This window comes from Camelus dromedarius, chromosome 2 (genome assembly GCF_036321535.1).
Source record: "Camelus dromedarius isolate mCamDro1 chromosome 2, mCamDro1.pat, whole genome shotgun sequence".
In the NCBI taxonomy this organism is placed as follows: Eukaryota; Metazoa; Chordata; class Mammalia; order Artiodactyla; family Camelidae; genus Camelus; species Camelus dromedarius.
In genome coordinates this window covers 81,284,536-81,303,527 of record NC_087437.1, presented here as the reverse complement: position 1 = coordinate 81,303,527, position 18,992 = coordinate 81,284,536, and the positions used below count along the sequence as shown (strand labels likewise).

The window sequence follows — 18,992 nt, the reverse complement described above, 5'->3', positions numbered from 1 at the left end:
TGCGAGGGCCATCAGGCCAAATCTGTACAACTGCCCTGGTTTTGTTTGACTCCTCAATGTAACCATTTCTTTTGAGTTAGAGGAGGATGGCAAGAGTTGTGGGGGGTGGGGAGGCAAGACTGATGGGAGAGAACAAGGTTTTATTTGGAAGGAACCAAGCACATGGAGCTGCAGCTGAGGACACACAGGCTTGCAGAGGGGCTTTGTGGTGGGAGGTTCCCCGGACTCTTCCATGGGGGACACTTAGGTACCACTTTCTGTCTGTGACTCATCCAGTCTGACCCCAAAGCTGCGGAAACCTGAGTCACAGCTGCCCCAGGTTCTAATCAATGAGGAAAAGCTGGTCTTCTCCCTGGGCCCATGTCCCTGGGCCTCGACTCAAGAAGGCACCAGAGGCAGGGATGAGAGGCTGATTCCTCCTTCAGCTGATGGGAGAAACACTCCAGAGTTCACTGTGCCCATGGCACCTCATAAAAACTTCTCTATCTCCATCCCCTCCCTTCATCCTGAGAAAAGAGTGACATCCATTCTCTTTCTCATAAATCCTTATCACTTTAATCTTTCATAGCTGCTTTACCACCTGTATCCTGCTTCTATTAAAAAAAAATACATAGGAGGGAGACATGAGTGAAGAGAGAGGAAAGACAGGGCACGCACAGTGGTTTGGTGGCAGGTCCAGCAGAAGAACCCTTGAGAGAATTAAGGCGAATCTTTGCTCTGAACTTGGTCAGTTTTCTCTGATTCTTAATTTCAGTCATATATTCACTCAGCAATTACTTACTAAGCATCCTCTATGGGCCAAGCACTGGTTGGGCTCTGAGAATTCAGAGAATAGGTCCTATGTCATCACAGAGCTCATGATCTAGTAGGGGAAGACTAGTCCACAAACAGGTATAGAACAATCTGCTCTTTGCTCTAACAGAGGTTTCTATCAAGAACAAGTGAAACAGAGAAGCAATGCTAAGTCTAGTTTGGGGAGCTAGAGATGGCTTCTTTGAGAAAAAGGTGAATCATGGGCGTCACCGGTGACTGGGGGGGTCATTCTATGGGAAGGAGACAACACTTGCCAAGGTACAGAGGTGAGAGGCAGATTGACTTTTAAATACATTCCTGCCTTCTTGACAGGCTAGACCTGCCCCATCACCCTGAATATTTCAGTCCCCAGTCTTTCCCCTGGCACCATAACACTGAGGTCCACATAAAGGCTGGTGGGCCGGGGAGCTTTCAATGAGATGTATAGGATTTTATTTCAAGAGACAGAATGTAAGTGGATGATATTTTCCATTACTCCTGGTGGGCGGGTAGCAAAAATCATCTCGTTCAAAATAATCCACTTTTTGAAGAACCTGAGTCAGCTTCTGTCTCAGCTCCAAGCACACGGCCTCCAAGAAGCAAACTGGCCCAGATGCACAAGGATGGTTTCTTTCACCCCTCCCACCCGGAATCCGGATATGAGTCCTCAAAGCTGTAATTTACAGAGTCTGATCTTAGGAGCCAATACAGGCACATGTCACATGCACCAAGGGCTTGCCAACTGCTTGAGCTAGCACACCAAGAAAGGCTTGTGCTTGGCTAGTAAAACTGAAATCAGGGAGGGAGAAGGAAGCTCTGTGACCCACCTGTACTTCCTGGCTTCCCGGTGACATTATTTGGCGGTAAAGGCTTTCTTCGTGGGGGCATGGGTCTAGGTGGCAAGAGTGGGCGGCGAGTGCCTGGGATTGGGGCTAAGAGATTACATTACAGATAAAATGGTCATAGGATTTACTCTATAAAAAATCACAGGTTTTAAAAAATATAGTGTTTGATAAGTAGCAGTTGGATGACAGAGAGTAGATTCTATACAAAAGTGCCTATGAGTAATATTATCTGACATTCTTCTAAATTAGTGTTTGTAATGTACCCAGGGATAATGAAGCACATTAGTGTACAGAAATATTCTCTAATTAGAGATGAAAATGTATCAGTGCATTTGCCTTTTCAAAAACTTTACAGATGTATAGAATTTAACATCTTGAATTTCCCATACAGACTCAACAGCAGCATTTCCAAGCTTCATTATCTCCAATTGCCTTTGATTTTCAGACTACAGTTCTTACACCCTTTTAGCTTTAGACTGGTATAGCATATAATTTCTCCTCTAGTGTCTGCTACAAGCCATCCTCCAACTCTATTATGAAATTATAATTAAACACTTTCAGAACTTCTCAAATGATTATAACAAAGTAGACCTGATGGCAGAAACAATAAGCCTGTTCCCATGGAGAGCAGGGTCAGTACCAAGGGTTGTGCACTGCACAAGGGCAACTGGCCAGGGGGCTGTAAGCGGGAGGCAAAGTTTAACACCCACTGTGCTCACTCACCCACCCATGAGCCCTGGGGCAAGGCTGCCAGCCCAGAATAAAGGGACATTTTTCTAAATTGTTTGCCTAAGGGCAGAGGGAAGAGATACCTTTTTATGACAAAGGCTGACAAGGCTAGAGGCATCCAGAACAGCCCACCTTAACTCAATTATTCTTTTAAGTCTTGTGTTATAGCTTAAAAATTCATCTTTTTTTTGTATAATAAATCTTCAAGTAGAATTCACAATCCAGGGAAATGCCCTGTGGCTTTAAACACTTCCTTGGATATTAGGAATTGTGCATGTGTGTGCATGTTGTGTGTGTGCGCTCGGGGACAGTGAGTGGTGGTGACAGGATATAAATCTATAAATCTGTAGTCTAGGCATTCATACAACAGAACAGGTTTTACAGAATCCTTTTAACAAGCACAGAGTTCTTATTCAATTCAAAGACATTCCAGCTTCATAATTTTGACCTATTATACAGAGCACCATCTTAAACTAGGAACATAAATCATTTCAGGCAAAAGCATATTATAACAAATCACGTAAGAGCAAAACTTGTATACAATGAAAATTAGAATCCACGTGACTCTTCGGCGTTTGTCCATGGTGGCCCCTCAGAACGTTACGTAAAGTAATTACTAAATTGGTGCCCCATTGGCAGTTTTTATTAATATTCAGTTTGTGCACAAGGCATTTTCATTCCCCTGAAGGCAATATTTTAGTATGTTTGTCTAGCAATACCCATGTAGTGTTTGTTAGCATGGTTCTGATGCTTTGGGGACTGTGCGGATGCTGTTTTGTTTTTTTTTTTTTTTTCTTTTACTGCAACAAATGATACTGTGGTTACACATTACAGAGCAGAGCTGAGTGAGGGAGTCAGTGCCTCACTCCTTACCTGTTTTTTTTGTGGAGTAAGTAGAGTCCACTGACACATTTCTACCAGCACCGGATGGCAGTGGCGTCTGCTTGACCCCTGTGAGCAGAGATAATGACAAAATAAATAGATAGCAATAATGTGCTAAATATTCTTCACGGAAACTTGGTAGAGTTGTCAGTGACAAGGTGCATTCTTTGCAGAGCAAGGGTACTGGCGTCTTGTGCCCAGACATTTTGATTGGCTTCTCCCATCTGCATATAGGGAAAAAAAGTAAAGCCTTATCACATTCATTGGTTGCGATATTTTGTCTGAAGAGAAAATAGTGTGTGGTTGTGGATGATGGTTTTGTTTTAATTTTCCATCATGCCCACCCTGTGCTGCCTTCCTGGATGGTGTTGGCTTACCAGGATTTTATCTACAATGAATGGCTATTTTTGGCCAATATTCATGGGTACATTTTGTGGTTTTTAACAAAAAAATTTCCTCTAACTCCTTGACCCCCATAAAACCCTTAAAATTCCAACGTGTTTGGGTTTGAACTTAATAAATTGACTTTAAAAATATTTTTTGAGAGGCCTTGGCTAGCAAGCTGGTTAGGCCACAGACTGGATCTATACCTCTGAGGTTTGTAAATTAGGTCTGGGCAGGCCTAGAACTCCAAATTGCTGTTTGGAAGAAACTGATCTGAAAATTACTTTGTGTGATATTTTATCTCCTAAGTCTCTCAAACACAATCTGGTGGTTATTTCTAAGTCATTCACATAAATACCCCTGCTAGGATTTTGGGTACTGATCCTAAGGGTAGAGGGAACCAATTTAGGTTTCATCTTATGTTTTTTTAAAATTATTATTATTTTACATCATAAAATAATCTTCCCTGAAGTGGCTAGCAGTCTTCATTGAGAAAGAATAAAAAGAAATTTTTAGAATCTGAAAAGTAAATATTATATTAGCTATAATGGCTCATCCTAAAAAAGAATCCACACTCCAAAGACCTGATGATAATTCACATATTAAAACATAAGAATGAAACACTGAATTAATACAGTAGTTAGTACATTAACAAGGACAAGCACAACCGCAATGCTGTTTTGAGCATCATGTTCCAGGACTCTGTGGGGACATTACACACTCAGTCTTACTTAATGCGTGGGGAGATATACTGATTAAACATATAACTGAAGCTTTGCTTCTCAAAAATTAGAAGATACTTTCACATTAATTGATGAAATTATTAATTATAACTAATATAATTAACATTAATCAATACAATATTAATATATTACTAACAATTATTACTGTCATAATTATAATAATTATGATTCACATTAATTTATGAAACCTAATATTGCAATCTCACACCCTCTGCGGCTTGAATAAGAGATAATATATAAAATCACGGTGAATGTTGGGATGTAGCCAGGAATCAAAAGCTGTTTATTTGTGGTAGGAAAAAATATTTCTGGGATCAATGTCTATCTTGTGGCTAATCCAACAGGCATGTGAGAACAAACGGCTCATCCGCCTTCTTCCTGGGCCCCCCTCGCAGTGGTAACGGGGCAGGAACAGAGCAGGAAATGACTCACTTGGGTGGTTCCTCTGGGCGTGGCCGAGGGGAATGGAACGTCCTCTCATTTGTGTCACCGGGATAACCTGGCTTGGTGAGATCTGATTTACCATGATTTTCCGAGGTGACCCTGTATTACATCCTTTAGAAGGCTAGACGCCTAGTAGGCTACATGCGCCTTCAGTAGATCCTTCTTCACAGCCTTTCTCCCAATCTTTCCACCCATAAAAAGCAAAGTATTTTGATCTCAATCTGCATAAGCACCGTATACATTCGTTGCCTGGCCTGAGCCTGACAACCTCTCTGTGTAGGAGACACGACCTGGCCCCACAGATGGAAAAAGTCAAGGCAAGGGGAGATCAAGCAACTCCCCTTGAACGCAGGGACTCACAGCTCAAGTGCAGCCATTCCCACCCACGTGTACACAGCTCCACAGCCAAGCTCTTCAGCACTAACTGGCCTAGTACAGACTGCTGTCTGTTTCCTGTCATCTTCTTCCTTCTGTTGAACAGAAAACCACACGCTCCACGTGGCATCACTTGCCTGAAGCCCATGATACCAAGCCTAGATGTAATACCTGACTTGCCCGCAGTTTGACCTTCCCCAGACATGTAATCTCAACTAACCGGTCAGCACCGCGGAGGTCATCCGTCGCCTGGGCCCCGTCCATCCCCTAGAAGAAGATAAAACCCTTGCCGTTCCCCCCACCCCACCACTCCAGAAGAAGATATCCTGGCCTAAAAATAAGTCTTTCTTTTCTTTTGCTAATACCCACCTTGGCTCCATGCTTCTTCCTATAAAAACTTTCATTTTTTTCAACCCCTCGGAGTGTCCCTCTAGTAGCCAGTTGCCCTTCTGAACTAGCAATTCAGAAATTGTTGAATAAAACCAATTAAATCTTCAAATTTACTTGGTGACTTTTTATCCCCCTAATATTTCTCTTACTCCTCACAATGCCTCTAAGTGACTTTAACCCCTGGGCCCTATACTCTGTCTTGTGGGTGGTTTGAAGTGCCACCACTGGGTGAGGGCTAGATAGCCACGGCTGACAAGCATGTGCCACTCAACCAGGCCACTGGTGAGTGGGACTCGGAGCGATGCAAAGCTGGCATAGTTTCCCAACCAGGACCATGCAGGTGCACCGCGCCACAGGCTGGTGAAATGGAGGCGCAGGGGAGAATCCAAAGTTCTGCAGCATCACTTTACGAATAAGACCAACGATACAAACATCCCCAGCCTCTTGTCTAATTAAGGGAGAAACCAGTGGAAACCAACCGTTTCCTGTCATCTTTCGTATAGGTAGAGACGGAAGCATCATACTGTTAGGACCCTTAAAGCTAAGTCCCCAGATCAACAGAGTGTCAGCTGCTAAACTGGACTTGGCCCAGCTAAGAAACAGAGAAAGCCAGGGGTGGTTGAGCACGTTGGTAAGAGCCACTCAGAAGGCAGCCGTTAGACTCAGGGAAAAAGCACTGACTGGAGACAGGAGACTGAACTCCAGGTCTGGCCCTGCTTCCACCGAGTTTGGTTTGCTTGGCAGCAGTGTGAACACGGAATCTGGGGACCCATGAACGTCTAGTGCCCTGAACTGAGGAGAGCAAATGAAGGCCAAAAGTAGCAGAGAGGCAATGGGAGGGCAAAGGAGGGAGCCAGCAAGAGATACTGAAGAGAAAGAATCCTCAGGAATTGGCATCTAATCAGCCAGTCTGGCCCAGGCTGTGACCTGAATTCTTTTTCCCTCAGGCAGGATTAATCCACTGTTTTCTCAAGGGCAGAGTTGGCTCTGGAAGCAACAGGACTTGAACTTCACTGTGAGCCCCCAATGGCCATATGGGAATTCTCCAAAAATGTCTGAATTTTTCACCCCTTAGCAATTTAGTGTCAAAAATGAAGTAACACTTCGGGAATTTTTAACCATGGTAACAGAAACTATGCAAACAAACACAGCAAACTGGGAATCAATTTCCCAATGTATTAGAGACAATTCCCTGTGACTGAAAAGGAAGGGTGTTTACGGGTGATTGGTTTCCTCATCCTCGTCTCCAAATCTTAGCACCTGGCTAAAAAGTCAGGGGTGAAAAGCCAGCAGACTGGAAGATTTAGCCACAGCTCAGACAAACACATTCCTCACCTTGGAGGAGTTTGTGATCTGGTTGTCAAGCACACTTCAATGTGGGGCCAGTGAAGTGTGGATTCCTCATTAGGAGAGAAAGGAGTAGAGAAAGGAGTCTAGGGTTCAGGTATTTGACATATCTGCCAAACCATATGTGCCAAGGTCGTTTCCAAATTACACTTTGGTACATAATGGGCTTTCAATAAATGTTGGTTGAATAAAAGAAGTGTACAGCTCAGTGGCTTCCTTCTATCGAGAGAAAGCTGGAGAGATTGTCCAGCACATGTTTGGCAAACTTTCTGCCAAGGGACAGATGGTAAATATTTTCAGCTCTGTGGGCCATACTGCCTCTGTTACAACTATTCAACTTTGCCATTGTATTGCGAAAGCAAGCAATGTTTCCATAAAACTTTATTGACAAAAAAGACAATGAGCTGGATCTGGCCCGTGAGATTGTACTTTGTTCAGTCCCCTTGTCTAGTGCGTGCTGGTTGCATCTCTGGAGTCAGATCTCAAGTAGGTTATAATATGCAGAACACATCAGTTAAGCTGAGACGTGTCTCTGAAAATCCTGAAAAAGTAGAGTGCTGGAAAGATGACCTACCTACAACTGCATTCTCTGCAGGCTACTTTCTAACTTTAAGGTGGAGAAATATTTATACATATAGCCATGAAATGCACTTAAGCCAGGGTAAATATCTATAATGATGTTATAAAGTAAGAAACTTGGCTCAAGAAGGTTTAAAGACTCCTGGGGTTTATGGAATCATTCTAAGATTTTTATAGAGGCTCAAATAAACAAAGGTTCATGGTTTTGAGGCCTCAGAACCTTTTTTAGTCTTCCAAAGGCACAGCCCTAAGTGGCCTAAGACCATGAAGAATATGGCCTATAAATCCTAAGCGGATTCTTTATCAACTGATCTTTTTAAAATGTAAAATATCTAGGCTGAAAACTTCAGCAAGAAAAACTATAGGAAAATATATATTAGGTGGACAATAAAGATCTGGGCAAGATGTCAAAGTTGGATAATGAATCATTTGACACAGAAATGGTGTCTCATTAAATCTTATTAAGACTCAATAGAGGTTAGAAATGAGTATAGATGAGATAGTAGGACTAGGTCAGGAAAGAAAATAAACTTGCTGTGAATATCTGTATTTCTGTAAACCAATCAAATCAAAACTATGCAGAATCAAAGTAAGGTGAATCCATGTGAGTCTATAAACCAAAGAGAGTAGATTTTAAAATACTCTTTTTCTCACCAATTTTTCAAAACAATATTCCCCAGGCAGAGTTTTAGAGCTGTTAAATTTTCCTTTTAAAATATGCTACATAATGTCATCTGTGATTTTGTGATTTTTATACCATTTACTTCTTTTCATGCCTTATTGCACTAGCTTAACACTCCACTTCTATTTTCAAAGGAAGTGATAAAAAAGTTAGGAATCCTTGCTTATGTTCTGGATATTAGGAGAAAAACATTCAGCCTTTCAATATTAAGTATGATGTTAGCTGTAGGTTTTTTACAGATGCCCTTTATCAGAGTGAGGAAAATTCCTTCTATTTCTAGTGTTGAGTTTTCATCATGAATGGATTTTGAATTTTGTCTAATGGTTGATTTTCATATTTACTGAGATGATAATTTTTTTCCTTTGCTCTGTTAATGTGGTAAATTGTACTAATTTGTTTGAATGTTGAGCCAACCTTGCATTCCTAAGGTAAGTATCATTTGGTTGTTAAATGTTGATGTGGTAGACAGGGTGATGGACCACTCAAATCTCCAGTTAAGACTCTCTGAGCTGAGGCTGGTCCTGAAGGAGCTGACAGTGGGATGCTGTCTGCTGACTTTACTCCCTGCAGGTGGGCAGCAAGTCCTTCCTTAAAGAAGGATTCTAATAGACAAACACTAGAACATAGAGCAGGTGAAACACATTTTGGTTGGAGACGGTGATAGAGTAAGGAAAAGGGAAACAGTGAACTCAGCTTTGTTTACCTGTGCCCACCAACCTATTTCTAACAGAAACCAACCAACTAAAACTGAAGCAGCCCTGGCAAGAGACAAACCTTTTAAAGATGAGATAGATGAGTTATTACAAAGTTGACTTCATCTACACAAGAGGGTAACAGATGTCATTTTGTATTACAAGTGGCCCTGGAAAAATATTTATACTGTTGATAAACTAAAATATAATAATGCTCTGTTTTCCCTCTGATAGACAATCAGCATTTTCCTAATGAGAATCAAGGTGTGATTATGCTGAAGGTTAATGGCTGGCTGTCAAGTTTGATCATAGCTACTTGTTCTTTCATTTGCTTTGTTGACATAAATGCCTTCTATTTCTACTTAGGCAAACTCCAGGGAATTATTTTGAATATTAAGAAGGTGGCTCTATTTAGAGTCAGATTGTTTACATCTACCTGAGACACTAGGCACAGCCTAATCCCACTTAAGGAGCAGCTGAGCACAAATAGATACTGGAATGCTTTCTTGTTTTTCATGAGTTAGGAATTTATAGCATCTGCCTCATTAATTGATTTGAAGGGAATTGAATTCCTAGAACTTCTGACATTGTAATAACCTAGTACAAAAACTAAATAAAATCTAAATGGTGTTTAGATTGAATACACATCTTCAGGTATTACTCACATTTCTTTCTCATTAGGGAACATTATGGGTTGATTAAATATGTAATATGCATTAAACTGTAATTTTCATGTTTTTTCACAGAACCTGGTATAAGATTTGCATTATTTTAAAAAGTATTTCAAGGGAACAATGCAATCCCATAGTAAGGCATTCAATAACTACCATTTATCCACTTAGTGAGTTGGGTGTTTGAACTTTTATCAGATCACTGTCCTACTTATCTGTATGTCTACCTCCATAGATCAGATTGGATCAGGACAGTGTCACTGAATCCAAGCTGAGTGGTTTGGAAACATTAATATGCTTGTAATCTGGGCGATCAACTGCTAATTGCTCTTGTTTAAATAGCATATTCTAGGTGGCTAACAGATGCAGGTATTCAAAAAAATTATAATGGTACTTGTGAAATTATAAACTTGAAAACCAAGTGATAACAGTCTTAAAGACCAGGCCTGTATTTGCAAAGTGTTTTGGAATAATCAGGATCTTTTTAAGAATCAAGACTGTATTTTGTAGCTGATTTAGTGAATTGCATTTAGAAAAATGAAAAAGTCTTTTTTAATGTTTTCAAAGACATTTGAAATTTTGATTTTGGAATTAATTACAATTGTCAAGTCTATGAACTTCCAAAACTGGTTATATTAAGAACTTTTAAAACTGGTAAAAATAAAAAAAAGAAATTGAAATGTGAATTCAATAAATTATAAAAACTGAATGAAAACATTTACAGTTTAACAGGATCAAAAGGAAATAACTCTGTAATCATTACCTGTTCCCATTCCATCCCATTTGGGCATCCCACTGGGTTTGGGTCTACTAGGTCTCGTAGTCGTCTTATTCAAAACTACAAATAAGCAGGAAATAAACAGTTTAGACATTTTCTTATTAAAAACTTGCAGCCAAGGAAAATAAAACTTTCCAAAGAATTGGAAGTCATTTAACTAGGCAATAAAAATATGATGGTGCATCAAAAACTATTGTTCAGAATAGAGAAATTACAATTATGGTATAAAAATTATAGGCTTGAATTTGGGAATAGACATCTGAGTTTGGACTCTGAGGTGATCACTAGGCTGGAATAAAAAAGAAGGGAATTTAAATTTCTGAATGACAGGTATCTTACTTCATTTGTAAGTACTAGATAGATTCCAAAATGGGACTGAAAAAAGATCAGGACTACATATGCCTAATGAAAACCCAAAACTTAGGTGTATTTATTTTAAAGCCTTAATTCATAACACATAAGGTGGTGGTCCTTCTGGAGGAGTCTCTAGGTACAGAAGCTCCCTCAGGCCTGCCACAAGTCCATGGTTAAACACAGAATCCACTTCCAAGCTCTTGTTTTGACTTAGCTTCCTCCACTGTACCTCACAGGACACAGGGTAAGCACCCAGTCACTGTTAGCCATTACTGTTACTGTTTCATTATCTTGTAGACTGCTTAATACTACCAGCCACATATTAAGCCCTCCAGAGCCATCGTGCTACAACAGTCCCATGGAGATGTATTTGTTTTTTAAAAGATTTCTGCACCTATTACCTTTAGGAGTTGGAGGATAACTCAAATATATATATATATATATATATATAATACATATATAGACTCCTCCGTAAACTAAAGGGTAGAAAAATGTATGTTTTTCTTTTTTCCATGTGTCTGGAGAGATGTTCACCACGAATGTTAGTTTACAAGCCAATTTTGTCATTTAGAACTTTAAGACTTCTTAGAATCACAGAGGGAAATAAAAGGGCAGAAACACCAGAGGCTCTGGCCTCTGGACCACGTCATCCCTTCAGGTTAACTTTTCCCTAATAAGCTCCCGTAAGTGAGTTCCTACATCCTTTGGTGAATTTAATAAATTTAAAGTATTTTCCAGTTTAATTACCACTTTATTTTTGCTGTTTACAAACTGTAAAATGTGTCTGGTTGTTTATCATGTGAAAGAATCAAGTAAAAATATTCTCGCCGAGCAAGAGCCTTTCGTACTGGAAGAGACCATCTTCTTTTAAAAGATGACATTTGAAAACATGCAAGACATCACAGCTCATGCTAACTGTAACTGCCACGGAAAACTAAAGGAGAAGGGGAGAGTGTGTGCGAGTTATGCACAAATGCTATTTTAAAACTGCTTTTATATGGCTAAGTTTCTGTAGTGGTCTCTGAATCTGATTATCCTTAAAAATCTCAGCAAAGTCTTGTCACTTCCACGAATTCATCATTATCTGTCTATTTATCCACAAGGATCAGGATTTCTGTATGTCATTTATTTCACCTTAAGGGTATCTCTCCTTTGGTACATTTGGCTGTTTCAGCACATCTGATGTCTTCTTAGATGTGCTGATTATTTAGATCGTCAGAAACAGAAACAACTTACCAGGTCTGAAGTGTGGTTTGTCGGGTGTTCTGGGCCTCACAGGCGTAGTGTACAATCTGTGTGGTGCTGAAACAGAGGAAACATTTCATATTTAATAACCAACACCCCACTAAATGGAGAGGCCCACTAAATGGAAAGTCAGCACCCTACAGACCAGCAACTTTGTACATTTTGTATGGGAGTATCAAGAACATCCTTAAACCTCCAATTACGCATTACAGCACTGACGCTAAAGGAAAGCAAAACAAATGAAAATATTCATGACTGGAAATCAAAGATGCACATAAAGTGAGGTAGGCCACTGGTAAGGTGTGTTCAGGATTAGTCATCATTTAGTCCCTGTTTTTCAAGGACATTTATTTCACCACATAGTTGCTTAACACAGTAAACATATAAGCCAACCATCCATCCATCCATGTGTCTGTCCATCTGTCCAACAACCCATCCATCCATTCACAACTTGTAATTAGGCAGCCACTGTGGAACATTATTTTGACAAAGAAGACAAATAATCTTAAAGGCAAAGAGAGGAATAGGTTTAAGTACATGAGAACAAGAGTAGAAACATGGTCTCTATCTGTCTTAGTTCACAAACCCTTAAGTGAATAAATATTCACTTAGTGCTTAATAGCTTTAGGAATAAGAGAAAATGACCTCTGGTGTCCTGCCCATCAAGAGACGATGAGCAAAGATTGAGAACTCAGACAGCCCTGGGACCAACATGCCCCCTTGTTACTGGCACAGGGAAGACCACTAAGGAAGACTTGTCAAATACACTTAGAAATTAGCGACAGCTGTAATCAGGCAAATTCACAAACAACTCAGCTGAATTCGTTTTGCTTCCTAAGCTTTTAAAATGTGCATTCATCCTGGAAACTGTCTATCCTTCCCTCTCCTCCTCTGCCCCCTTGACACACACATTGCGTCCGGCCACCAACTCTCTTGGTAATGCTTTAGCTAAGACTGGAAAAAGTTTTTCTCGAAAACTATGTAAGTAGATTACATCGTTTCAATGATTTTCTTCACATCTTGAGTGGGTATTTATGTAACTATAAATCAGCAAATGCCTTGCCTACCACATTAAAAAAAAATACACCTGCAAAACAGATTATAATGTAGCTCATTTATAAGCCTCCACCGTGAAGACTGATGAGCAGAATTTTGCCACACTTCAGGCCAAAAACAGCAGACACATACTGAAATTCTCTGTAGGTTTAACAGGGGCCTTGCAAAGTGTAATAACTAGCGTGAACAGAGGTACTGATGTTATAAAAACAGTCAATTCTCACACACCCTAAAATGTGTGATGATGATTTGCAAGTGTTTTTCTTAAATTTTCTTTGAGAGTGGTAGGAGTCCCTGTCAATGTAACATATTGCAGATTTGTTTTACATTTCTTCGATGTTAGATTGCTTTTGCTTAAAGAAATACAAGAACCATGGCTCTTCTTAGTCTCATTCTAGAATATATATCAGTTTTAAAACCTTAGAAAAACTTAGAAATAATCAGCTTACATTCATTATTTCAAATTCACAGTATCAGAAATTTTGTTTTATTTACGGTCTTTACTTAAATCTTGAAAGAACTTTGTATAAAAGAGCTGACATATAACTTAAGGCTGTGAGTTACTCACATAGCTCATCACCACATAACACACGGCCTTAAGAAAACTGCTCCAGGGTTTTAATTTTAAATTTAAAAACAGACAAAGAAGCGTTATGAGAATGTAACACTGTGAATGTCATCTCCACAGGGTTTTGGGTGACTAATAATAAAAATAATTTTAAAAGATGGCTTAATATCTGAATAGTTTCATAAACAGTATTTTAAAAGAGCATTAAAAATCCTTGATGAAGATAACATCAAACACAAACAAACAGAGATTACAGGAGAAGTGCCCTGAAGGGCCAGGTGGAGGGGAAAGTGGATACAACTTTCCCTGGGTGGTGTAAGGACTGGGGAGCTGGAATCAGTCATCAAAATGTCCCCAGAATGGCTCTGGCCAAGTGGATTTCTACCAGGGGTTGAGATGAGAGGGGCACAGGAGAGGAGCTTGAATACATCAGGGTTTCCGTTCTAGCTGCAGGGAATTGTCTCAGCAGACAAAGGAGCAAGGATGCCGCAAAGAAAAGGTGCTGATGATTCTACCAGTGGGTTCATGCCTTTAGGCACTAAGTTTCTTTGGAGCCCTTGGGCTTAGAGAACAAAAAGCCACACAGGTCCTGGTATGTGGGTGGGTGGGGTGTGCAGATCAAGAGGAACAATTTCACCCCTACAGCATCTCAAATTATTGTGTGCTGTCTTATGTATCTAATGTCTGCTGTCAAAACCAAACCAAAACACAACACAACACAACAAACCAAACGTAATACAGTGGATTGACCTCCTCCGCAGAGCTCAAGCACACATTTATGAGGGCTGGGCCAGAGGGAGATCCCAGGACACAGTGTGCCATTACTGAAGTTGACCCTCTACTCCCCAGAAGGGTTACTGGGCTGGACCAAGTTGGAAAGAAATTCCTGGTGAGCCCCCTTTAAAGATCCTTGGCACAAGTCTAGAAAAATATGAATCTCAGAGCTGCATAGTTTAGGCTCAAGCTAAGGCTCCTCAGAACATAAGAAAATAATTAAAACACAGTACATTATATACATATGTTAAGACAAATCATAGAATGATTTCAGATCCTAGATATACATTCAATCAACTGTGAAACCCATCTAATAAAACCATGTTCAAGAAGCAATTTGATGAAAATTCCACATATACTCGTACTGGTGACACAGTGTTGATCTTCCCATGAAAGAAAGGAAAAGCAAAAACAAGAACAGAACAGGCCTATTATGTTTTTGCCCTCAATTCTGAAATCTACAAAGCTCTAAAAAGCTGAAATCTTTTTCTCACTTGGCAATACAGCCTGAGTTGAATAGGGTCTGTATTTATCCTGCTTACTATAAACATTTGTGTGTTTTACCATAAGAGCACCAGAGTTTGATTATGAGACTCTAGCTAACTTCTATTAAGCCAGACATTAAAGGTTTGCAAAAACATTAAAAAATAAACATATCAGGGTGGGGAATGGATGTAACAGGACTGAACATCTGTTGTTAATGGCTGAGGGTGGTGAAAAGACTTTAGGAGGGCTGTCATTATATTAGGCGCCTTACCTCTGTGTATACTTAAATAAAGAAAGGTTAATAAATAAAAAGGTAATAAAGTAAATAATAAACATTTAAAACATAAAAATTAAACCAAAGGAGCTAAAAATATTTAGAAAATTTACAAGAACTGTCCTATACCATAGAGTGTATTCTCAGTCGTATTTATTTAGTATAAGTACTACTCTGCTTATTATAAAATGTATACCTTAAAATTAGATTTCTTTTATTGTTATCATCTCCTCATATTATTTTAAATTTCTTTCACCAAATTTCCATCCCAAATTACAACTGACAATTGAGTAAAATAAATTTGTCTCCCAAATCCTTAAAAAATGTTTACATTTTTTTGGGGGGGTTTCCTCCTGTATGCTAGAGGTAGAGATGGGCACAAGAAGGTAGTTAAGGAAAAAAGAAAGAAAACACGAAAATACTGGAAATCCACAACTGATTACAACCCAGCTAGGACAGAGAGATAAAAAGGAGAGACTTCCGAGAGCACGGAGATGAAACAGAGATTTGTGTGGGTGAGTTCATGTCTCAAAAAGTAGGAGGAAGAAATAAAATGAGGAAATCCCAGAGAAAACCTTCCTGGATGTTTTAATATTAAGTCATCACTAAAAAATGAATTTTCTTGTTACTAATTTCCTTTCTCAGGCTGCAGTATCAACGTATTCATCAAGTTTGGGAGATGGGACAGAGGGAGAGAAAGGAGGAGGAGAAGGAGGAAGGTGATGAAGATTCTTACTTATCTGATGTGGAAAATGAGGCAAAGAAGGTCAAGCAAGGGGAACAAGTGGAAGCTTTCTTAGTTATCAGCATCAAGCAGTTGACCGTACAGTCAACAGTAAAGCCCAGGGGGAGGGAAATAGCTCAGTGGCAGAGCACATGCTCAGCATGCAAGAGGTCCTGGGTTCAATCCCCAGCAGTACCTCCCTCAAAATAAAATAAAAAGAAAAAAATAAAGTGCTAAAAAAAAAAAAAGTAAAGCTCTAACTAAAGATACTGTCTTCATTCAACTGATATTCACATAGATTCCTACTTGGCTGATATCCTGTACCTATGAAATGAAAAATAATTAACTCACTGTAATGAAATATTATGTTCTTTTTTTGTTTGGTTTTGGTTTTGGTTTTTTGGGGGGTGGGGTGGGGAGGAGATAATTAGGTTTATTTATTTTTACTGGAGGTACTAGGGATAGAACCCTGGACCTTGTGCATGCTAAGCATGCACTCTACCACTGAACTATACCCACCCCCTGAAAAATTACATTCTTAAAAGAAAATGTGCTTCCTGCTTAAAAAAAAAGGAGGAAAAGTTATTAGCCAGAGGTGGAGAAACAGCATTACCTGGAGTTGTCTTCACCACTTCAGTTGTTCGTGGAATCTTAGTTGTGAAGAGTTCTTGGGTGAACTGGTCTGTTTCTGCTGGGGAAAACACAGTAAGAGGGCGGGCTTTAAATAATTATCATTATGTACATGTCAAAAAAAAAACCCCAAAAACCCATACTCTTCTTCCCTATGCAATGATAAAAGGGTAAATTGTATCTGTAACTCTGCCTAGCAATCATCTTATTTCAAAGTTAATGGTATATTTTAATAGCTCTCATTTATTGTATTTATTGTCTTCTTGTACTATTATTTCAATGATTATTGTAAGGATTTCCAAAAGCTTTAATTTAGGGTCACTGGACACGGCTATATACTTGGATATGCCTCCTGTCTTCATGTTTATGTATTGCCTTCATGTTTCCTCCCTATTCCATGAGCTCAAGTTATTTCGATGAGCTGGAAAAAAAAACAGATCATATGAAAAAATGTGTTTACACCATATAAGAATAAATGAAATCCTTTTTGAAGGAAAAAATTAAAACTGAATGAGCAAATACACACTTGAAGGAAAAAAATTAAAGCTGAATGAGCAAATTTTCTCAAGTGAAAATCAAAGTTTACTTATTGACATGCAGACACATTACTCCTGACAAAATTTTTTTAAAAAAAAGTGTGGCAATACTTCTACCTCGTATTATCTTGAAGTCGTTACAGCATCATACAGACACAGCAGATTACACTGATCACTTTGCCACAAAATGGATCCAAGGAAATACTTGGTGCAAATAGTATGTTGTTATCTTATTTTCTGCTTGTCTTATAATCTGGAGTCTGCTCCTAAGAGAGACACTTGTGATAGTTGTCACAATAAACTAAGACATATTAAAAAAAAAAAAAAAAAACAAGCAGGGAGTGGAATGCAGATAATCAGCATAACCAGCAGTGCTTCTTGATAAGTACTTCTGATTTTGCCATCATGGGTGATGTCAACTTTGAGGGCCTGGGCTGCAGGAAGATGAGTATTTGGTCATTAGGATATATTTGCTCATTCAGTTTTAATTTTTCCCTTCAAAAAAGGATTTCATTTTAAAATGGGATCAGTAACTTCATTTCTGCAGACACACACAAAGGGTGGGTTTATCTGAAAAGGGATGAAGGGAGGGAAATAAAGCCACTGATTTAAGCACAGCCACATGGGACCTAGCCTGGACAGGGCAGAGGAGCCAACAAACACAAGCCAGGAACTCTTGTTTTCTGGTTCATTTTTAGCCAACTGTCAGGCAAACTGGGGTTTCCCACACAGTGGACACATTGATGCTCAACTCCTCGAAAGCACAGCCTGCTCATCGCAACCAAACTTCCTGACTCATTCATCCATCTGCGTTTGTCCAGGCCACCCACATGCTCATCAGAGCAGTATGGTCTCCACTCCTGACCTGTGCCTCCTCCTCATCTGCCTTTAACCCGAAAGGACCCTTCACACCTTTAATTTTCAGTCTCATTCCGACTTGAAGACCCAGCGTCTATGTCACCTCCTCTGTGAAGCCTTCCCTGATACCCCTAGTAGTTTGCTTGTTCAGCATGCTGCTCATTTCTCTCTGGTACTCACTGTAATGTAGAACATGGGGGTGAATTCCAGGAACTCTGGTGACTGAGTGTGTGGCTTCCAGTTTGGCTCTGACATTAGCTGTATAACTTGGCTAGATTTTTAAATCTCTCTATGCCTCAATTCTCTAATCTTTAAAATGGGGGCCAGTAAGAGAAACTATCTGACAATGTTGTTAGGTGGCTTAAATTTCAAAATACATGTGGAACCCTGGGTGGTAAGAGAAAACACAACTATTGCTAAATCCTGTCTTCATATTAGACAGCAAGCTCTCTGGGATAGACTCACCTTTAAAACAGTTTTATTTGGGGACTCCTGTTGCTCAGCACCCATGAAATTTTAAATACTAGGTGAAATTTTTCTTCCCAAGTAAAGTTTCAAATATTTGGAAAAAGCAACAAAAAAAGTATAGCACTGATATACTTAGGGAACATTCTTCTTTTTCAAGTGCTTGAAATTTTTGTCAAGATGTTTTAAAGTATTCTCATTTCATATTAAAATCAGCATAAATATTAGAAGGACAAATATACAGTTAATGTAAAAGAATCAAGTGAAATGTTTTTTTTTATGATGGTCAAAAGAGACCCTCTGTGGTTTTGAAACACATGAACACACTGTATGCATGGCTTCCTTAAGGACAATCCCTAAAATGTAAGCCCTCACAGGGGGCTGGAATAGCAAAACAAATTTACCCAGAGTGGTTTGCAGCTCCTCTTGACTAGAACTCGGTGAAATCATAGGAATGAAAGGGCTGCCTCGTGTCTCTAAAGGAGCTGCAAAAAACAAGTACCAAGGTTGTCAGTCTTTAGATTCAAAGGCCAGTACCCAGCCAGAATAATATTATATGAGATTCCTTTATTTGAAATAGAAAAATGAAAACGTTGAGTGAGTCATGGAGAAGAAAGTTAAGTGTGCATAGAACCTTCAGGAAAACGATCGTGGAATGTTAGAATAATGGTTCTCAACTGTTTTTTTCC

General features: G+C 39.4%; 1 protein-coding gene across 28 annotated transcripts in view; it reads right to left on the bottom strand.

Moving 5' to 3' along the window:
- Window positions 1-18,992, bottom strand: part of ABI3BP (ABI family member 3 binding protein) — a 241,219-nt gene that overhangs the window by 32,872 nt on the left and 189,355 nt on the right. For 26 of the 28 annotated variants that reach the window (XM_064495971.1, XM_064495924.1, XM_064495926.1 and 23 more), the window contains 6 exons: window positions 18,708-18,788; window positions 16,428-16,505; window positions 11,924-11,989; window positions 10,319-10,393; window positions 3,240-3,317; window positions 1,620-1,724 (listed from right to left, as the gene is read on the bottom strand). In XM_064495971.1, coding sequence (XP_064352041.1) covers window positions 1,620-1,724; window positions 3,240-3,317; window positions 10,319-10,393; window positions 11,924-11,989; window positions 16,428-16,505; window positions 18,708-18,788 — 483 coding nt within the window. The remainder of the gene's footprint in view (window positions 1-1,619; window positions 1,725-3,239; window positions 3,318-10,318; window positions 10,394-11,923; window positions 11,990-16,427; window positions 16,506-18,707; window positions 18,789-18,992) is intronic. The other 2 variants (XM_064495880.1, XM_064495916.1) reach the window with 2 other exon arrangements.